General features: G+C 48.2%; 1 protein-coding gene across 2 annotated transcripts in view; it reads left to right on the top strand.

The window, feature by feature from the left end:
• The window catches only part of LOC144479574 (dedicator of cytokinesis protein 8-like), a 234765-nt gene that overhangs the window by 171539 nt on the left and 45695 nt on the right, over positions 1-17531 (top strand). Inside the window, exons 30-34 of one of the 2 annotated variants that reach the window (XM_078198454.1) lie at positions 5676-5858; positions 8240-8372; positions 9405-9504; positions 15052-15148; positions 16831-16962. In XM_078198454.1, coding sequence (XP_078054580.1) covers positions 5676-5858; positions 8240-8372; positions 9405-9504; positions 15052-15148; positions 16831-16962 — 645 coding nt within the window. Of the gene's footprint in view, positions 1-5675; positions 5859-8239; positions 8373-9404; positions 9505-15051; positions 15149-16827; positions 16963-17531 lie in introns of both variants that reach the window. The other variant, XM_078198453.1, reaches the window with a different exon arrangement.

Here is a 17531-nt window from a genome sequence, read left to right as displayed (position 1 = left end):
CCACCCTTCAGCCCCCTCCTCTAAGTCATTAATAAAAATCACAAAGAGCAGAGGACCAAGCACCGATCCCTGCGGCACTCCGCTAGCAACCTGCCTCCAGTCCGAAAATTTTCCATCCACCACCACCCTCTGTCTTCGATCAGACAGCCAGTTACCTATCCAATCGGCCAACTTTCCCTCTATCCCACACCTCCTTACTTTCATCATAAGCCGACCATGGGGGACCTTATCAAACGCCTTACTAAAATCCATGTATATGACATCAACCGCCCTACCTTCATCAACACACCTAGTTACCTCCTCAAAAAATTCAATCAAATTTGTGAGGCACGATTTGCCCTTCACAAATCCGTGCTGACTATCCCGGATTAATCCGCATCTTTCTAAATGGTCGTAAATCCCATCCCTAAGGACCTTTTCCATCAATTTACCAACCACCAAAGTCAGACTAACCGGTCTATAATTACCAGGGACATTTCTATTCCCTTTCTTAAACAGAGGAACAACATTTGCCACTCTCCAGTCCTCTGGCACCATCCCCGTGGACAGCGAGGACCCAAAGATCAAAGCCAAAGGCTCTGCAATCTCATCCCTCGCCTCTCAAAGAATCCTAGGATACATTTCATCAGGCCCAGGGGACTTATCGACCTTCAGTTTATTCAAAACTGCCAATACATCCTCCCTCCGAACATCTATTTCCTCCAGCCTATTAGCCTGTAACACCTTCTCTTCCTGAAAAACATGGCCCCTCTCCTTGGTGAACACTGAAGAAAAGTATTCATTCATCACCTCGCCTATCTCTACTGATTCCATACACAAGTTCCCACCACTGTCCTTGACCGGCCCTAACCTCACCCTGGACATTCTTTTATTCCTCACATAAGAGTAAAAAGCCTTGGGGTTTTCCTTGATCCGACCCGCCAAGGACTTCTCATGTCCCCTCCTAGCTCTCCTCAGCCCCTTTTTCAGCTCGTTCCTTGCTAACTTGTAACCCTCAGTCGAGCCATCTGAACCTTGTTTCCTCATCCCTACATAAGCTTCCCTCTTCCTTTTCACAAGACATTCCACCTCTTTTGTGAACCACGGTTCCCTCACTCGGCCATTTCCTCCCTGCCTGACAGGGACATACCTATCAAGGACACCCAGTATTTGTTCCTTGAAAAAGTTCCACTTTTCATCAGTGCCTTTCCCTGACAGTTTCTGTTCCCATCTTATGCCCCCTAATTCTTGCCTAATCGCATCATAATTACCTCTCCCCCAATTGTAAGCCTTGCCCTGCCGTCCGGCCCTATCCCTCTCCATTGCAATAACAAAAGACACCGAATTGTGGTCACTATCTCCAAAGTTCTCTCCCACAACCAAATCTAACACTTGGCCCGGTTCATTTCCCAGTACCAAATCCAATGTGGCCTCACCCCTTGTCGGCCTATCCACATATTGTGTCAGGAAACCCTCCTGCACACACTGCACAAAAAGTGCCCCATCCAAACTATTTGACCTACAAAGGTTCCAATCAATATTTGGAAAGTTAAAGTCCCCCATGACAACTACCCTGTGACCCCCACACGTATCCATAATCTGCTTAGCAATTTCTTCCTCCACATCTCTATTACTATTTGGGGGCCTATAGTAAACTCCTAGCAACGTGACCGCTCCTTTCCTGTTTCTAACTGCAGCCCATATTACCTCAGTGTGCATATCCCCCTCAAAGTGCTTTTCCGCAGCCGTTAAACTATCCTTGATTAACAATGCTACTCCTCCACCTCTTTTACCAGCTTCCCTACACTTACTGAAACATCTATACCCCGGAACGTCCAACAACCATTCCTGTCCTTGTTCTACCCACGTCTCCGTAATGGCCACAACATCGTAGTCCCAAGTAGCAATCCACGCCCCAAGTTCATCCACCTTGTTCCGGATGCTCCTTGCATTGAAGTAGACACACTTCAACCCATCTTCCTGTCTACCGGTACCCACCCTTGACCTTGATACCTTCCCCAATACCTCACCACCCTCAACACTGACTTCTGGACTACAACTCCTTTTCCCACTCCCCTGACAAATTAGTTTAAATCCCCCTGAAGAGCCGTAGCAAATTTCCCTCCCAGGATATTGGTGCCCCTCTGGTTCAGGTGCACCCCGTCCTGTTTGTAGAGGTCCCACCTTCCCCAGAACGTGTTCCAATTATCCACGTATCTGAAGCCCTCCCTCCTGCACCATCCCTGCAACCACATGTTTAAGTGCACTCTCTCCCTGTTCCTCAACTCGCTATCACGTGGCACCGGTAGCGTACCAGAGATGACCACATGTTTTGTCTTTGCTCTCAGCTTCCAGCCGAGCTCCCGAAATTCCTGTTTTAAATCCCCGTCCCTTCTCTTACCTATGTCGTTGGTACCAATGTGTACCACGACTTGTGACTGTTTCCCCTCCCCCTTAAGAATCCGGAAAACACGGTCCGAGACGTCACGGACCCTGGCATCCGGTAGGCAACAAACCATCCTCGAGTCTCTTTTGCTGCCACAGAACCTCCTATCTATCCCTCTAACTAACGAGTCCCCAATAACTATTGCCCTCCCGCTCTCCTCCTTACCCTCCTGAGCCACAGGGACGGACTCAGTGCCGGAGATCCTCTCACTGCGGCTCACCACTGGTATGTCGTCCCCCTCAACCGTATCCAAAGCGGAATACTTATTGCTAAGGGGAACGACCACAGGGGATCCCTGCACCGACTGCTTCTTCCCAGCCCCTCTCACCGTCACCCATCTATTTTCATTCCGCGGAGTAACTGTATCCCTGAAGCTTCTGTCTATGGCCATCTCTGCATCCCTAATGATCCTAAGTTCCTCCAACTCCAGCTCCAGTTCCCTTACACGGTTTTGGAGGAGCTGCAGATGGATGCACTTCTCACAGGTATAATCAGCAGGGACACTGACGTCGTCCCTCACCTCGAACATAGTGCAAGAGGAACATTGCACTGCCTTCACACCCATCCCCTCTAGATACCTTGCCAGTACCAGGTAGAAACAGCAAAAAATGAATTAACTCACCCCTGCTCGCCCAAGCCCTGTGAGCCAAAGCCCTACAGCTTTCACTCTGCCTCCTGCTCACTCTGCTGCCCGCTAACGACGCTGCTCGCTCAAAAGTGCGGTCTACTTTTAAACCCTCCAAAAACCTTCCCAGACTCCTGCTGGGCCCACTTCCTGGTTTAAAAAAAACCTCCGATTTTTTACACAAATTTAACTTAAAATAAATAAATAAATGTAGTGAACAAACCAACTGCCTTCTCCTCAGCCTGGTCCTGTGGAACAATGTCTGCGTGGGTTTCCTCTGGGTGCTCCGGTTTCCTCCCACAGTCCAAAGATGTGTGGGTTAGGTTGATTGGCCAGGTTAAAAATTGCCCCTTAGAATCCTAAGATGCGTTGGTTAGAGGGATTAGTGGGTAAATATGTGGGAGTAGGGCCTGGGTGGGATTGTGGTCGGTGCAGACTCGATGGGCCGAATGGCCTCCTTCTGCACTGTAGGGTTTCTATGATTCTATGATTTCTTTGATTAGCTGGTGGCGGCAGAAGCTTTCGGTCCCTGTGCTGTCAATGGGTTGCCTGTTGTTCACACCCTCAGGAAAACTTCGGCCATTATCTTTTAAAACTTACTATTGAATCTGCTTCCTTACAGGCAAGGCATTCCAGATCACAGCCACTCGCCATATACAAAGAAATTCTCCTCACCTCACCTCTGATTCCTTCTCCTATCATCTTAAATCTGTGCTCTCTGGTTACCTACCCTCCTTCCAGTGGGATTTCTTCCAACTATTTCTCAAAAGCCTTCAAAGTTTTCAACATCTTGATTAAATGTTGACAACCTTCTCTATACTCAGGGGGCAAGTCCTGGGTTGACCCCACCCATGGTGTTTTTGCTTTTGTGAATTGTATCGTTAAAACATTCACTCATGTTAGATCAGCAGATGCATACACAGACTCCACTAGGCTGGTACACCTGCCAGAGTGAAGTGAGATAGCGATTTTCCTCATTGTGAAGACCTGACCCTGACCCCAACACTCTTTCTGGGCTCAGAATGATTTTGAAGTTCTGACAGGTACCCTGGTCACTGCTCCAGACTCTTCCATTGGGCAGCTGGAGATGGCCATTCGACTGAGCAGTCTTCCCATCCCTTTCACCTTTAACCTTCTGATTCATCCTAGATGACCAGATTGTTGGTTGGGCCAAACGCACGCAAATGGGACTAGTTCAGTGTAGGCAGCTGGGTTGATATGGACGGGTCGGGCTGAAGGGCCTGTTTCCATACTGTATATATCGATGACTCTGACTCATTCTGTATCGGCATCATTTTATGACTAATTATGCTGGACTATCATTGGGCCAATGCATTGTACACCCGACCATTGGGGGATAATGCCAGTAGTGGGGGGATGAGCAGGGAACAGACTTGGTTTCAACTGTGGTGCCCTTCCCCACCCCACCCTACTGATGGGGTGGCACGGTGGCACAGTGGTTAGCACTGCTGCCTCACAGCACCAGGGACCCGGGTTCGATTCCAGCCTCGGGTGACTGTATGGAGTTTGCCCGTTCCCCCCGTGTCTGCGTGGGTTTCCTCGGGGTGCTCCGGTTTCCTCCCACAACCCAAAGATGTGCAGGTTAGGTTGATTGGCCTTGCTAAAAATAAATTGCCCCTTAATGTCAGGGGGACTAGCAGGGTAAGTATGTGGGGTTACGGGGATAGGGCCTAAGTGGGATTGCTGTTGGTGCAGGCTCGATGGGCCGAATGGTCTTTTTCTGCACTGTAGGGATTCTATGATTCTATAACAGCTGCTGAGCCTCAGACTCGGCTCAATCCTGACAGCGAGTGATTTCAATAAGGTAGCCATGAACACCAACAGTCTGGATGCAGCGGAGAGTCCGTGTGTGCAGGACAGGAGGGAGAAAACAGCTGAGGAGGAGCACAGAGCTCTCCTTAAGGCATTTTCCAATCTCTCAACTTGGAGGGGCAGTTTCTGAACCGCTGTAACAGTGCTCAGTGCACAAGGACATCTGCTCTTTGTGAGGATGGCAGGAGGGGATTTAAAAACCTGACATTATCCAACTCCCTTTGCTGCCCAAACATATAACATCCGCCCCCGTGAGCTTGCTGCCGTGCCATCAACAGCAACCTCTCAGACGGATGATGCAACTTAGATTCGCATTGTACTCGCTGGGGTTTAGAAGGATGAGAGGGGATTTGATCGAGGTATAGAAAATTCTAGAAGGGATTGATAGAGTAAACGTAGACCAAATGTTTCCTCTTGTGGGGCAATCGAGAACAAGAGGTCACAGGTATGGGTTGAGAGGCGGTAGGTTTAATATTACGATGAAGAGGAACTACTTCTCGCAGAGAGTGGTGAATTTGTGGAACTCGTTGCCCCATAGCGCGGTGGGGTCCAAATCGTTGAATGGTTTCAAGGAGATAGATATATTTCTGATAACAAATGGGTTAAAGGGATAAGGAGAACAGATAGGGAGCTGGATTTGAGACCAGGGAGAGACCAGCCACGCTCTGATTAAATGGCAGAGCGGGCTCGAAGGGCTAAATTTGTCTACGTCTGTTCTATCCTTTGTTTTATTCATTAATGGGACATGGGTGTCGCTGGCTGGGCCTAATTCCTATGTTCTCTCTCTTGCAGTTCTCAAGTCCGGGTTCCGCCATGTCGACAGAGGTGATGCAGACGCTCTTGCACTGCTTTCTGTGGGTTCTGAAGAATGCTGATGAAGCGACCGTCAAAGGGTGGATGCTGAGACTCCCAATGCAGCAGCTGCTCAGTTTCCTGGAGCTTCTCGACCTCTGTGTGTCCAACTTTGAGTATGAGGTCAGAGGGTGACAGATAAATAGTTTAGACTTTCACTAAATCTAGTGAATTTACTTCCCAAAGCAATCAGTGAACGAACTCAATGGAGAAAGTTTTTCTCCTGATGACGATGCTCTGCATTCCTTGAGGAATGGTAAAGTTCCAGGTTCAATTACTGGTAATGAGTAAGAAAGTTAACTTGAAGCTAGACCGTGCCGTGTGAAGAGGGGGGGCCTGGCAATGCTTTCTATCCATTATCGTATCGCTAAAATATTGAGAGTGGTCTCAGGGTTTTAAAGTTACTTCCCTGAGAAGCACCTCTGTGTGGCACAGGGTTGCACGGCGGCACAGTGGTTAGCACTGCTGCCTCACAGCGCCAGGGACCCGGGTTCAATTCCGGCCTCGGGTGACTGGCGGTGTGGCATTTGCACATTCTCCCCGTGTCTGTGTGGGTTTCCTCCCATACTCCAAAGATATGTGAGTTAGATTGATTGGCCACACTCAATTGCCCCTTAGTGTCGGAGGATTAGCAGAGTAAATACATGGGGTTACCGGGACAGGGCCTGGATGGGACACTCTATCGGTGTAGACTTGATGGGCCGAATGGCCTCCCTCTGCGCTGTAGGGGTTCTATGATTCTGTGATTCTAATTGTAACATTACACAACTGAGCGTAATGGATGTCACTAACCAGAATGCAGCAGCCCCAAGCCACTCTCTTTGCCATGCATTTCCACAAATAAATCATGCATAAGGGTCACTAGAAACTTGTCAAGTGATCAGATAATGATGCAAAACATCCTTTCTGATCAAAATCATAAACTTAGTTTAAATCCTGACCCGTCTGAAACCATCGGCAAATCCACTGAACCAGAGTTAAATCTGATCCCTCACCGACTGAGGAACACATCAGGGTCAAATTCAGCAACTTGGTGTGGAATACATTGTGTTTGAGCTCACAGGGAAATATGGACCTGTCAGAAAGTGGGGAGTGAAGATGTGAAAGTCATAGAGGTTTACAGCATGGAAACAGGCCCTTCGGCCTAACTTGTCCATGCTGCCCTTTTTTTTTAAACCCCTAAACTAGTCCCAATTGCCCACATTTGGCCCATATCCCTCTATACCCATCTTACCCATGTAACTGTCTAAACGCTTTTTAAAAGACAAAATTGTACCCGCCTCTACTACTACCTCTGGCAGCTTGTTCCAGACACTCACCACCCTCTGTGCGAAAAAATTGCCCCTCTGGACACTTTTGTATCTCTCCCCTCTCACCTTAAACCTATAAATCCCTGCTAAATCCCTGCTTATCAGATTATAGAAACACAGAAACTAGAAGCAGGATAGGCCATTCAGCCCTTCAAGCTTGCTCCGCCATTCATTTTGATCATGGCTGATCATTAAAATCAATGTCCTGATTCCCGCCTTCCCCCCATGTCCCTTTATCCCTTTAGCCCCAAGAGCTATACCCGGTTTCTTCTTGAAATTACACAATATTTTGGCCTCAACTACTTTCTGTGGTAGTGAATTTAACACATTCACCGCCCTCTGGGTGCAGAAATTTCTCCTCACCTCAGTTCTAAAAGGTTTATCGTTATCCACAAACTATGGCCCCTAGTTCTGGACTTCCCCACCATTGGGAACATCCTTTCTGAATCTACCCTGTCTAATTACACTGGGGAACCTTCTGAACCTGGCCACTCATCTTAATACTGGCAAAAAACTGCACTGGAAGCAGTTTATTAATGTGAAATGAATGATACCCTCAGGCAGAATTAACGCAACACCATCCTCGCCCTGAGTGAAAAGCCTAACTGCCGCAGTATTCCCTGCCCCGAGTGAGAATAAAACCTCTCTCTCCTTCTGATCCCTGGAGAAGAATTTAGGGCTTGACCCAATGCAGATTTCCCTCTCGCTGAGGCAAAATTAGCACGACCAGCACCACCCAAACCAACTTTTGTTGCACTCTTTCCTCCACCTTCCTTCAGTGACAGATTGAGACCCTGACTGAGAGGCCTCCCAACACTGCCCAGTGCTGCTCCTGTCTTCCTCCCCAGCCCGGGCAGCAGTGGATGAGGCCTGTTGCAGGCTGTGATTAAGATGCTGTGAATGATCTTTTCATTGATTTGCAGACATTGAGAGTGCTACGTGGCATCGCCTGTTGGCCTATGGACAAACCGTCCCACTGGAGCACCTCGCGATTCTCTGCCTGGTGGAGACTAGAGGCTGCCCTGGTGGAGTCCATGTTAGAACAGAGTGAATAGAGTCTGCAGGAGGACCAGACACAATGGGCTGACAGGGTCTTCCCTCCCATTGTTACTACTCATGTTGCCGCTTGTGTTGTGTCTGAGAGAGGAACTGGCCTCGTTATTGGAGAGAATGAGACAATACGTTCATCCGCAGGGCCAGCCATCCACAGAGCAGATCAGCAGCTATGTTTATAGGAAGTCCAGGGACATGAAGGTGAGGCTGGAGGAAACCATCTTTGGAACCACAGGAGCCCGAAGGGAAATGATGAAACGTCGGGAATATCCAGGTGAGAGAGGACCGATCTCCAACATGAATTGTTCAACACCCCACAGTCTGATTCAAGTGACCCTCCCCCCTCTTCTTAATTTTTAAAACAAGTGCATTTCTTCAAATTTCATTGCCTAGTTTAATTCCTTGCTCTTCCCTGAACCAGGTTCATTGAAAAAGTGGATGTGTGGGGGTGGGTGTATTGAATGTTCTCCATTCAGCGGGTACAAATGCCACCACCACAGTGGTCACGGAAATGCTGAGCTATGCCCAGAGCTGAGCATGGAGTGACTGAATCGGGGAGGAAACCCATTTCAAATACAAACCGGCATCATTTGGCAGTGCCACAGAACGTCAATGGGAAGGTATGCCTCATATTCCGTTTGTGAGGCCCAGCCTCTGGAGCCGACCAATAGGCCACACAGGCCGCTGCCAGTCTGAGCTCATCCCCTTGACCTCACCCACTGCCACTCCTCCCCACCCTCCATAACCTACTTACAGGTGCCGGCAGTGACCCAGGCAGCTGGCATTCGAGTTCCCAGTTTTCCTCACTCCACCATGGGTAACCATGCCTTCATCCTAAGCAGTGGAATTTCCCCCTAGATCCCTCTCCCCGACTCTTTAAAGACATCTTTAAAAAGCTACACCTTTGATCAATTTTTTTGACACCTATCTTGATATTGCTTCAGGTGTCTCAGCGTCACTGATGAACCCTTGTGAAACACTTGGAGACATTCAGCTACATTAGAGAGATACATAAATGCAAGTTGTTTTATTCAATATCAGCGTGCTGCCTTCAGGTCATTGGTTTGACACCGGCCGGTCGCCAGGATTTAAGTGAGGGCCAGGCCTCAAAATCATGGGGCCTCTTCGTTGCTGAGGCAGGTGGCTGGCTGGCTGCCTGAATGCAAAAATCTACCCCCGAGTGTGTAAATCTGCAGCCAATATTCCAGACAGGACTTCACTAATGTCTGAAAACCTCATCCCGACTGAGCATTTTGTTCCTTCCTGCCCCTTCTCTAAGTCTCACCTGTATTTTTTTTGTGTTCAGGAATTGACAGACTGTTCCCTGGAGTGAGTGTGGGCCTGCAGGAGAAGTTACGCTGGCGGAAGGACCTGACACAGTGGCGTCAGTCTGTCGATAAAAACAAGTAAGAGAGCGCCATTTTCTGCCTCGATTCACAATGTAATATTTGTGTGAGTGTGTATGTGTGAGTGTGTGTATGTGTGAGTGTGTGTGTGTGTATGTGTGAGTGTGTGTGTATATGAATGTGTGTATGTATGAGTATGTGTGTGAGAGTGTGTATGAGTGTGTGTATTTGTGTGAGCGAGTGTGTATGAGTGTGAGCAAACTTCCTGAATGGTAGCACAAAATAGGCAAAAACAAATTCACAGCTTGTTTTACCCTTGATGTTTTGATGAACTGTTTGTTGTGACCCATTTTGCTTTATCGTTCCACAGTGTGATTTTATTTGTCGATATTTGTGCATTTAGGTGCTTGTGAGAGTATATTCATCTTAAGTTTTTTTCAAGTTTATTTATTAGTGTTACAAGTCGGCTTACGTTAACACTGAATGAAGTTACTGTGAAAATCCCCTAGTCGTCACACTCCGGCGCCTGTTCAGGTACACTGAGAGAGAATTTAGCATCGCTAATGTAGCTAACCAGCACGTCTTACAGACTGTGGGAGGAAACCGGAGCACCAGAAGGAAACCCACATAGACACAGGGAGAGCGTGCAAACCCCTACACAGACAGTGACCCAGGGCCAGAATTGAACCCGGGTCCCTGGCGCTGTGAGGCAGCAGTGCTAACCACTGTGCCACGGTGCCACCCTTAGAACAAGAGAATATAATTGTATGATTGTGAGCGTGTGTGTAAGAGTGTCTGAACATGATGTGACTAATTGAGCAGGGATAGACCAATTTACCTCTTTATTCCTCGTTTGGTTACAGCGGAGGTTGTGAACTTTAAAAGGATGCTGTATTGCCAATTCAGTATGTACCTCACTGTGTGCAGTGTCAGAATTAAGCCAGACCGGTATTTGTGAGTTTTATTGTGCTGAACCCCGCCTAGGCAAAGATAGTAAAAATGTGCAAAATTATACAAATACAATCTACTTTCCACTAATGTGCACAAACACACATACAAATCCCAAACATGCAGAAATATACAACAGTGTATCTCAATGTTAATCTTGACCAAGTTAAAGTGCAGATTAACAAGAAAATGAGTCAATAAAGATTTACTGATTGTATCGGGGGGCGTTGGTTCCTCAGCTGAGACATTTGGTTTGAAGTTGTGGCTGGTGTGTCCCTTATCTCCTGGAACCCAGCCCAATGGCTTTCAGTAGACAGTGACTGCTGCAGGGATGTAGACACACTTTTAATACAGCAGAACAGGGTTCAAAGTTAAGATGGACTATTGTAGAGAGAGAGAGAGAGACATCTGACGAAGGGGCAGCGCTCCGACAGCTGATGGTATTTGCTACCAAATAAACCTGTTGGACTTTAACCTGGTGTTGTGAGACTTCTTACTGTGTTCACCCCAGTCCAACGCCAGCATCTCCACATCATGACAACTCCTCCAAGCCATTGTAATAGCTGAGGTGATTAATTTTTAATGTTCCAGCAATTAACTCTTGGCATGGTTCATTCCTGCATTTAGAAAAGGTAGGAAAGAAGTTTCACATACCTCCAGGGAGTTCCTTGGCTCTTGAGGCATCCATAGACCCTCCATTTCCATAAAATGGAATGTGGCTACACGGATACAAAATGGCTGCCATTTTAAGTCAGTGTATTTGTGTTTCAGTGAAAAGTTTAGTATGTGGAACCAGCAGATGAGATATTAAACTACTATTCCATACATGTCTTCGTGACTGTGTGAAAGAGTGGGCGGCACAGTGGTTAGCACTGCTGCCTCACAGCACCAGGGACCCAGGTTCAATTCTGGCCTCGGATAACTGCCTATGTGGAATTTGCACATTCTCCCTGTGTCTGCGTGCCCCGGTTTCCTCCCACAATCCAAAGATGTGTGTGTTAGGTTGATTGGCCATGCTAAATTGACCCTAGTGTCAGGGGGATTAGCAGGGTAAATGCATGAGGTTATGGGGATAAGGCCTGGGTGGGATTGTGGTCGGGTACAGACTCAATAAGCCGAATGGCCTCCTTCTGTACTGTAGGGATTCTATGAGTGTCTCTGTGAATACGAGCATGCTTTGTTCCTTTGCCAGCTCCCCACTTCTGCTGATTCCAGTTCCTGTCACTTTCCCGATGTGAGCTATTCCTGGAGCTGTGATTAGCACAGGATCTGAGCTCATTAAAGGCCTTACTTTACCGACCACGTGCATCGGTGTACGGTTACTCCATGTAAACGCGATGGCTGCACCGGGCTGATCAGCACTTTCCCTCTGGTGCCGTGGGTTTCTCTTTCTCTTGCTCCATTTTTTCTCTCATTCCCCTCTTCAGAGCCGCTGACTCATTCTGGGGAATGGGACAGGCATCATGTGCCCTTCACAAGTGTCCTTCCCTCACCTATGAGACTTTAGCTGTGATGCGGAGGGGCTGGTGGGACGTGCCCCTGAAGAATTTATTATATGATCTGCTTCCAGCTACATCACTGAGTCAAACAGCCGTTCTCCCCACTCTCCGATATCACAATAAATGGAAATGTTCAAGGAAAAATGGATACTTCTTTTAAAAAAGCCTCTACCATATTTTTCCTGGATTATTCCCAGAATTGTCCAGGAAATCAACCCTTTCATTCCGGGATAAGCTTAGAGGGTTGATAGCCGTTGTGCTGATCTGTTCCATACTCACACCCACTCTTTTCAACAACAACAATTTGCAGTTAACGTAGTGAAACTTCCCAAAGCCTTTCACTGGAATGTTATTAGAAAAATAATTTGACACCAAGTCATATAAGCTTACTCACAGGAGAGGTTTAAGGAGAAGACAGAGAGGCTTGGTGAGGAAATTCCAGAGTTTAGGACCTAAGTGTTTGAAGAGAAAAGCACCAATATTAGAGAAATGGGGGAAGGGGGTGCACGAGTTGGAGACGTATAGAGATTTCAGAGGGCTGAAGGAGGTTACAGAGATGGGGAGAGACAAGGCCTTGATAACCTTTGGACAGCAAATGGAAGTAGGATTTCTGTCTGATAGTCTCCTTCCCAACCTAGGAGATTAAAATAACTCCAGGAGTCAGTTGTAAAGAAACAGTGCTTCATTGCACAAAACAAAGTAAAGCAAAACCACAAGCCTGTGGTGAACGCAAACAGGTCCCAACCAGGACAATGCAACACTGGGCCCGCTCAGTGGCCTGCTTTATACAGGGTTTGGTATACCAGCTCTATCTGACGAGTAACTCACCTCCTGACTCCCCAGAGCCTGTCCACCATCTGCAAGGCACAAGTCAGGAGTGTGATGGAAGACTCCCCACTTGCCTGGATGGGTGCGGCTCCAACAACACTCAAGCAGCTTGACGTCATCCAGGATAAAGCAGCCCGCTTGATTGGCACCACATCTACTAACATTCAATCCCTCTACCACCAATGTTCAGTAGCAGCAGTGTGTATTACCTACAAGATGCACTGCAGAAATTCACCAAAGATCCTTAGACAGCACCTTCTAAACTCACGACCACTTCCATCTGGAAGGACGAGGGCAGCAGATAAATGGGAACACCACCACCTGCAAGTTCCCCTCCAAGCCGCTCACCATCCTGACTTGGAAATATATCGCCGTTCCTTCACAGTCGCTGGGTCAAAATCCTGGAATTCCCTCCCTGACGGCATTGTGGGTCAACCCACAGCACATGGACTGCAGCGATTCAAGAAGGCGGCTCACCACCACCTTCTCAAGGGGCAACTAGGGATGGGCAATAAATGCTGGCCAGCCAGCGACGCCCATGTCCCACGAACAAATTTTTAAAAATTACTAATCCCCATGGAGCTCATACTCAACAAGTCCTACAAGGAGGTCAATCAGTGATTCCCCATGCAAGTCTTAGGGGTTATCACAGAGATATTGAGGTGAATTTTAACCACTCTCCTCAGCACTGACCTGTCCTGAAAACTAGTCTTTCCTGTGTGGCTCAGATATTCACGAAACAGACTGCTGCTTTCTTTTCCCATGTTCCTGAGGTGACGGAAGAGCTTCAGCTAGACTGAAGTGCTGCTAATGGCTTGTATACCTCTCTGTCCCAGGGCAAAGTTTCTTTTTCTCACCAATTGCCACACATTATTGCAAAGGTTTCCTCACGTCAGTGCCCAGGGACAGCCTCGCTGTTTCTTCCCCGGTGAAGAATATGAGAGAAAGGACTTTGTGTATTTATTGAAGCATTCCGAAATGTATTCAAATGAAATTTAATCCTGAGTCCCTGCCCGCGGGTTGGAGAAGTGGTGGCAAATTGTGTCCCTTTAGTGGGGGGGACTTGACTTGAATGAAGTGCCTCTCAAGCACTTAACTGGCCAGCACTGGGCCTTCCCTGGGACTTAGGCCCACAATGATAGCAATCCTGCCCACTGATGCTGCTGCCAATCAGGAGTTGTGAGCAGTGGCTGCTACCATTAATACAGCAAGGTCTTCACCAGAGATCATTGTGGCATCCCTAGAGAGAGGGGAGTGGGTGGGTTTGGGGTCACTGGGAGGTGGGCGGGGGGGGGGGGGGGGGGGGGAGAGAGGGGGTTAGGTGCAAGGACAGGAGGGTGGTTCCCTGCAGGCAACACACCCCACCCCCGTGTCGAGACCTTCAATCGGGCAATGTGTCTTTGAAAGAGGGACCCGGGCTATGGGAGGCCACAGTCAAATCTGCCAGGCTTTGCTGGATGGCTTTCAGGATACATGGAAAACCCATGCAAGTTCGGGAGAATCCCTGAACCACCGGTAAATCTCAGTGGCCTCGAAGTTAATGACCTTTGAGTGCCTCACTAATGAGTGTAATTAGCGAACGGGGTGGGTTCCTTGTGTCAGCTCATTCCCACCGCTGACTTAATTGGGAATCTCCCACCAGCAGCAGTGGAATGCTCCCACTAGCTGGCATACTCTGGGCACCTTCCTCACATCCCGCTCACTCATAGAATCATAGAACCCTACACAGTGCAGAAAGAGGCCATTTGGCCCATCGAGTCTGCACCGACCACAATCCCACCCAGGCCCTATCCCCGTAACCCCACATATTTACCTTGCTAATCCTCCTGATACTGTCGGGCAATTTAGCATGGCCAATCCACCTAACACGCACATCTTTGGAGTGTGGGAGGAAACCGGAGCACCCAGAGGAAATCCATGCAGACACGGGGAGAACATGCAAACTCCACACAGACAGTGGCCCAACCCGGGTCCCTGGCGCTGTGAGGCAGCAGCGCCATCATGCCACCCACTCATTTCCACAGGAGAGCTTGGTCACAAGCCAAAAGGCCGGAGAATGAGAAGCCATTTTATTGTGATTACACAGAGAGGATGGTGAATGTGTGAAATGAACTGCCCACGGTGATAGTTTGTACCAGCAAATTCTGGAAAGAGTTGGGTAAATGTCTGTGAAGGTTGTGGAAAATGCCATGAGATACCATACTTCCAGCACATTGGATCTGGGAGCAGTGGCCTCTTTCCGTTTGTTTCGATATTCCTGCTTCTGGGTTTTACACACGTCTTTCCAGCTCTGATGCTAACCCAATTAATTTTTTTCTTTCTGTTACCTCAGGTCAAAGTTGGAGCTTCAACAAGAAGCCTTGATTGGTGGGAACTTGACCATGGAGACTAATCTGATTGTACTGGACACCCTGGAACTGGTGATTCAGGTATGAGGTGCAGTAATCCTCTTTTAACCCCCCACCCGCTGCCTCAACCCCACCCTGCCTCACCCCCACACACACCATCTCACCCTACCGCCTCAACCCCAACCCCTATCTCATGCCCACCCCCACCTCACCCCCACACACACTGCCTCATCCCCACACACACACTACCTCATCCTCACGCACACCGCCTCACACCCCCGCCTCAACCTCAACCCCTGTCTCTCACTCACCCCCAAGTCACCCCCAACTCACCCCAACCCATAATTCACCTCTACTCCTTGCCTCACCCCCACACACTGCCTCACCCCCATGCCTCAACTCTAATCCCTGCCTCACGCTGACCCCCACCTCACCCCCAACTCACCCCAACCCATAATTCACCCCTATTGCTTGCCTCACCCCCATACACTGCCTCACCCCGCCCATTACGCCTCACCCCCACCACTCTGCACCCCTACACCATGCCTCACCCCCACACACTGCCTCACTGTCCCGCCTCAATTCCAACCCCTGTCTCACCCCACCCCCACTTCACCCTCACTTCACCCTCACCCCAACCCACACCTCACCCCCACACACTGCCACCCCTCAGCCCCTTCTTAACAATCAACAAATACAGTCCAATACAGTTAACGCTGTAAAAAATCATCGTCACATGTTCACTCTCAGGGACTTAGATCTTCAGAGGGGTTGTTCTTCTGAGTTTATGCTTCTGGAAGGGGATTTTCTGGTTGCAGCCGCCCCGAGATTGGAAAATCCCACTGAGGTCAATGGGCCTTGAAACAATCCGTCAAATTGTCTATCCCACCCGCGACGATTCCCATGGCGGGCGGAACTGGAATGCTGAGAGTTTTTCCATGGAAAGGCCTTTTTATCCTTGATCGTTGCAAAATCAAACCTTCCAAATCCATCATTGCAAAATGTAATCAAAAGACACTCAATTAATTCTCTCCATAAACACAACTGTTTGAGCTTCTGGGTTGGCTGCCAGATCTCACTTGCTTTCGTAAGTTTTGCTTCATTAATTACCCAGTTTCCCAGTCACTGTCACCCAGAAAGAGGTTTAATATTTCCCTCCCTCCACCCTACTGGTCATATTAACTCTTGCATTGATGTATTAACGAATACTGTCCACTACAGCTATAACATAACTGAGGATTAAGATAAAATCCATCACGCTTTGTCTATCAAGTTGTCTCCATGCTGCATTTATATAAACACTTTTCTCGGAATAATTATTCTTTGTGTAGTCAGACCCTAACTCCTCTCATTCCTGGGTTAGGAGAGGAAAAGTTTAAAGTTTATTTATTATTGTCGCAAGTAGGCTTACATTGACACTGCAATGAAGTTACTGTGAAAATCCCCTAGTTGCCACACTCCAGCTCTTGTTTGGGTACACGGAGGGAGAATTTAGCATCGTCAATGCGCCTAACCAGCACATCTTTCAGACTGTGGGAAGAAACCGGAACACCCGGCAGAAATCCACGCAGACACGGGGAGAACGTGCAGACTCCGCACAGACAATGGCCCAAGCTGGGAATTGAACCCAGGCCCTTGGCACTGTGAGGCAGCGGTGCTAACCACTGTGCCACTGTACCGCCCACAGGAGTCAATGGACCACACCATTCCCTGCTCATTCTATTAAGGCCGAATAGTTAATAGCCTTTCTTGCCTTTCAGCAGTGCAGCTCGATGCCTGAGTTTAAACCTGTGGTCGCAGCGGTCCTCAAGGTCCTGATTCACAGCCTGTGCTGTAACCAGAGCACTCTATACCTGCAGAACTGCTTCAACACACAGCGAGCCGTCGTTGCCAAGGTAACCAGATATTTTGTGAATGGGGTAAGAGCTTTGTGAATGAGTTATTGAACTTGAGGGTTAAATGAATGGGATACAAAGAGGCTGCTGTTCACAGAGGAAGAATCAGTGATTTATTCCTGGATGACCGGCAACCCCCTTGAATTGTCTTGCAGCACTGGGCAAGGGGCATGAAGAGAAGATTGAGGGAGAATTGGAAGGGGGATTGCTGTTGAAACTGTTTATTGGGTTGTTGAGGGATGTATCAGGACATGTTTCAAGCACAACACAGGTGGGATTGAAATCCAAACAAAATAGATCATGGATCCTTGCTGTAGGTTATAACATTCCACTGCCAACTGACCTCATGCTACCAAATCAGCACACAGACTGAAGCTATACTTGGCATCTAGTAAGAGTTTTAACAACACCAGTTTAAGGTCCAACAGGTTTATTTGGTAGCAAACACCATTAGCTTTCAGAGCGCTGCTCCTTCGTCAGATGGAGTGGAAATCTGACAAAGGAGCAGCTAATGGTATTTGCTACCAAATTAACCTGTTGGACTTTAACCTGATGTTGTTAAAACTCTT

This window comes from Mustelus asterias, chromosome 26, assembly GCF_964213995.1.
Source record: "Mustelus asterias chromosome 26, sMusAst1.hap1.1, whole genome shotgun sequence".
NCBI lineage: Eukaryota > Metazoa > Chordata > Chondrichthyes > Carcharhiniformes > Triakidae > Mustelus > Mustelus asterias.
This window is presented reverse-complemented; position numbering and strand designations above follow the sequence as displayed.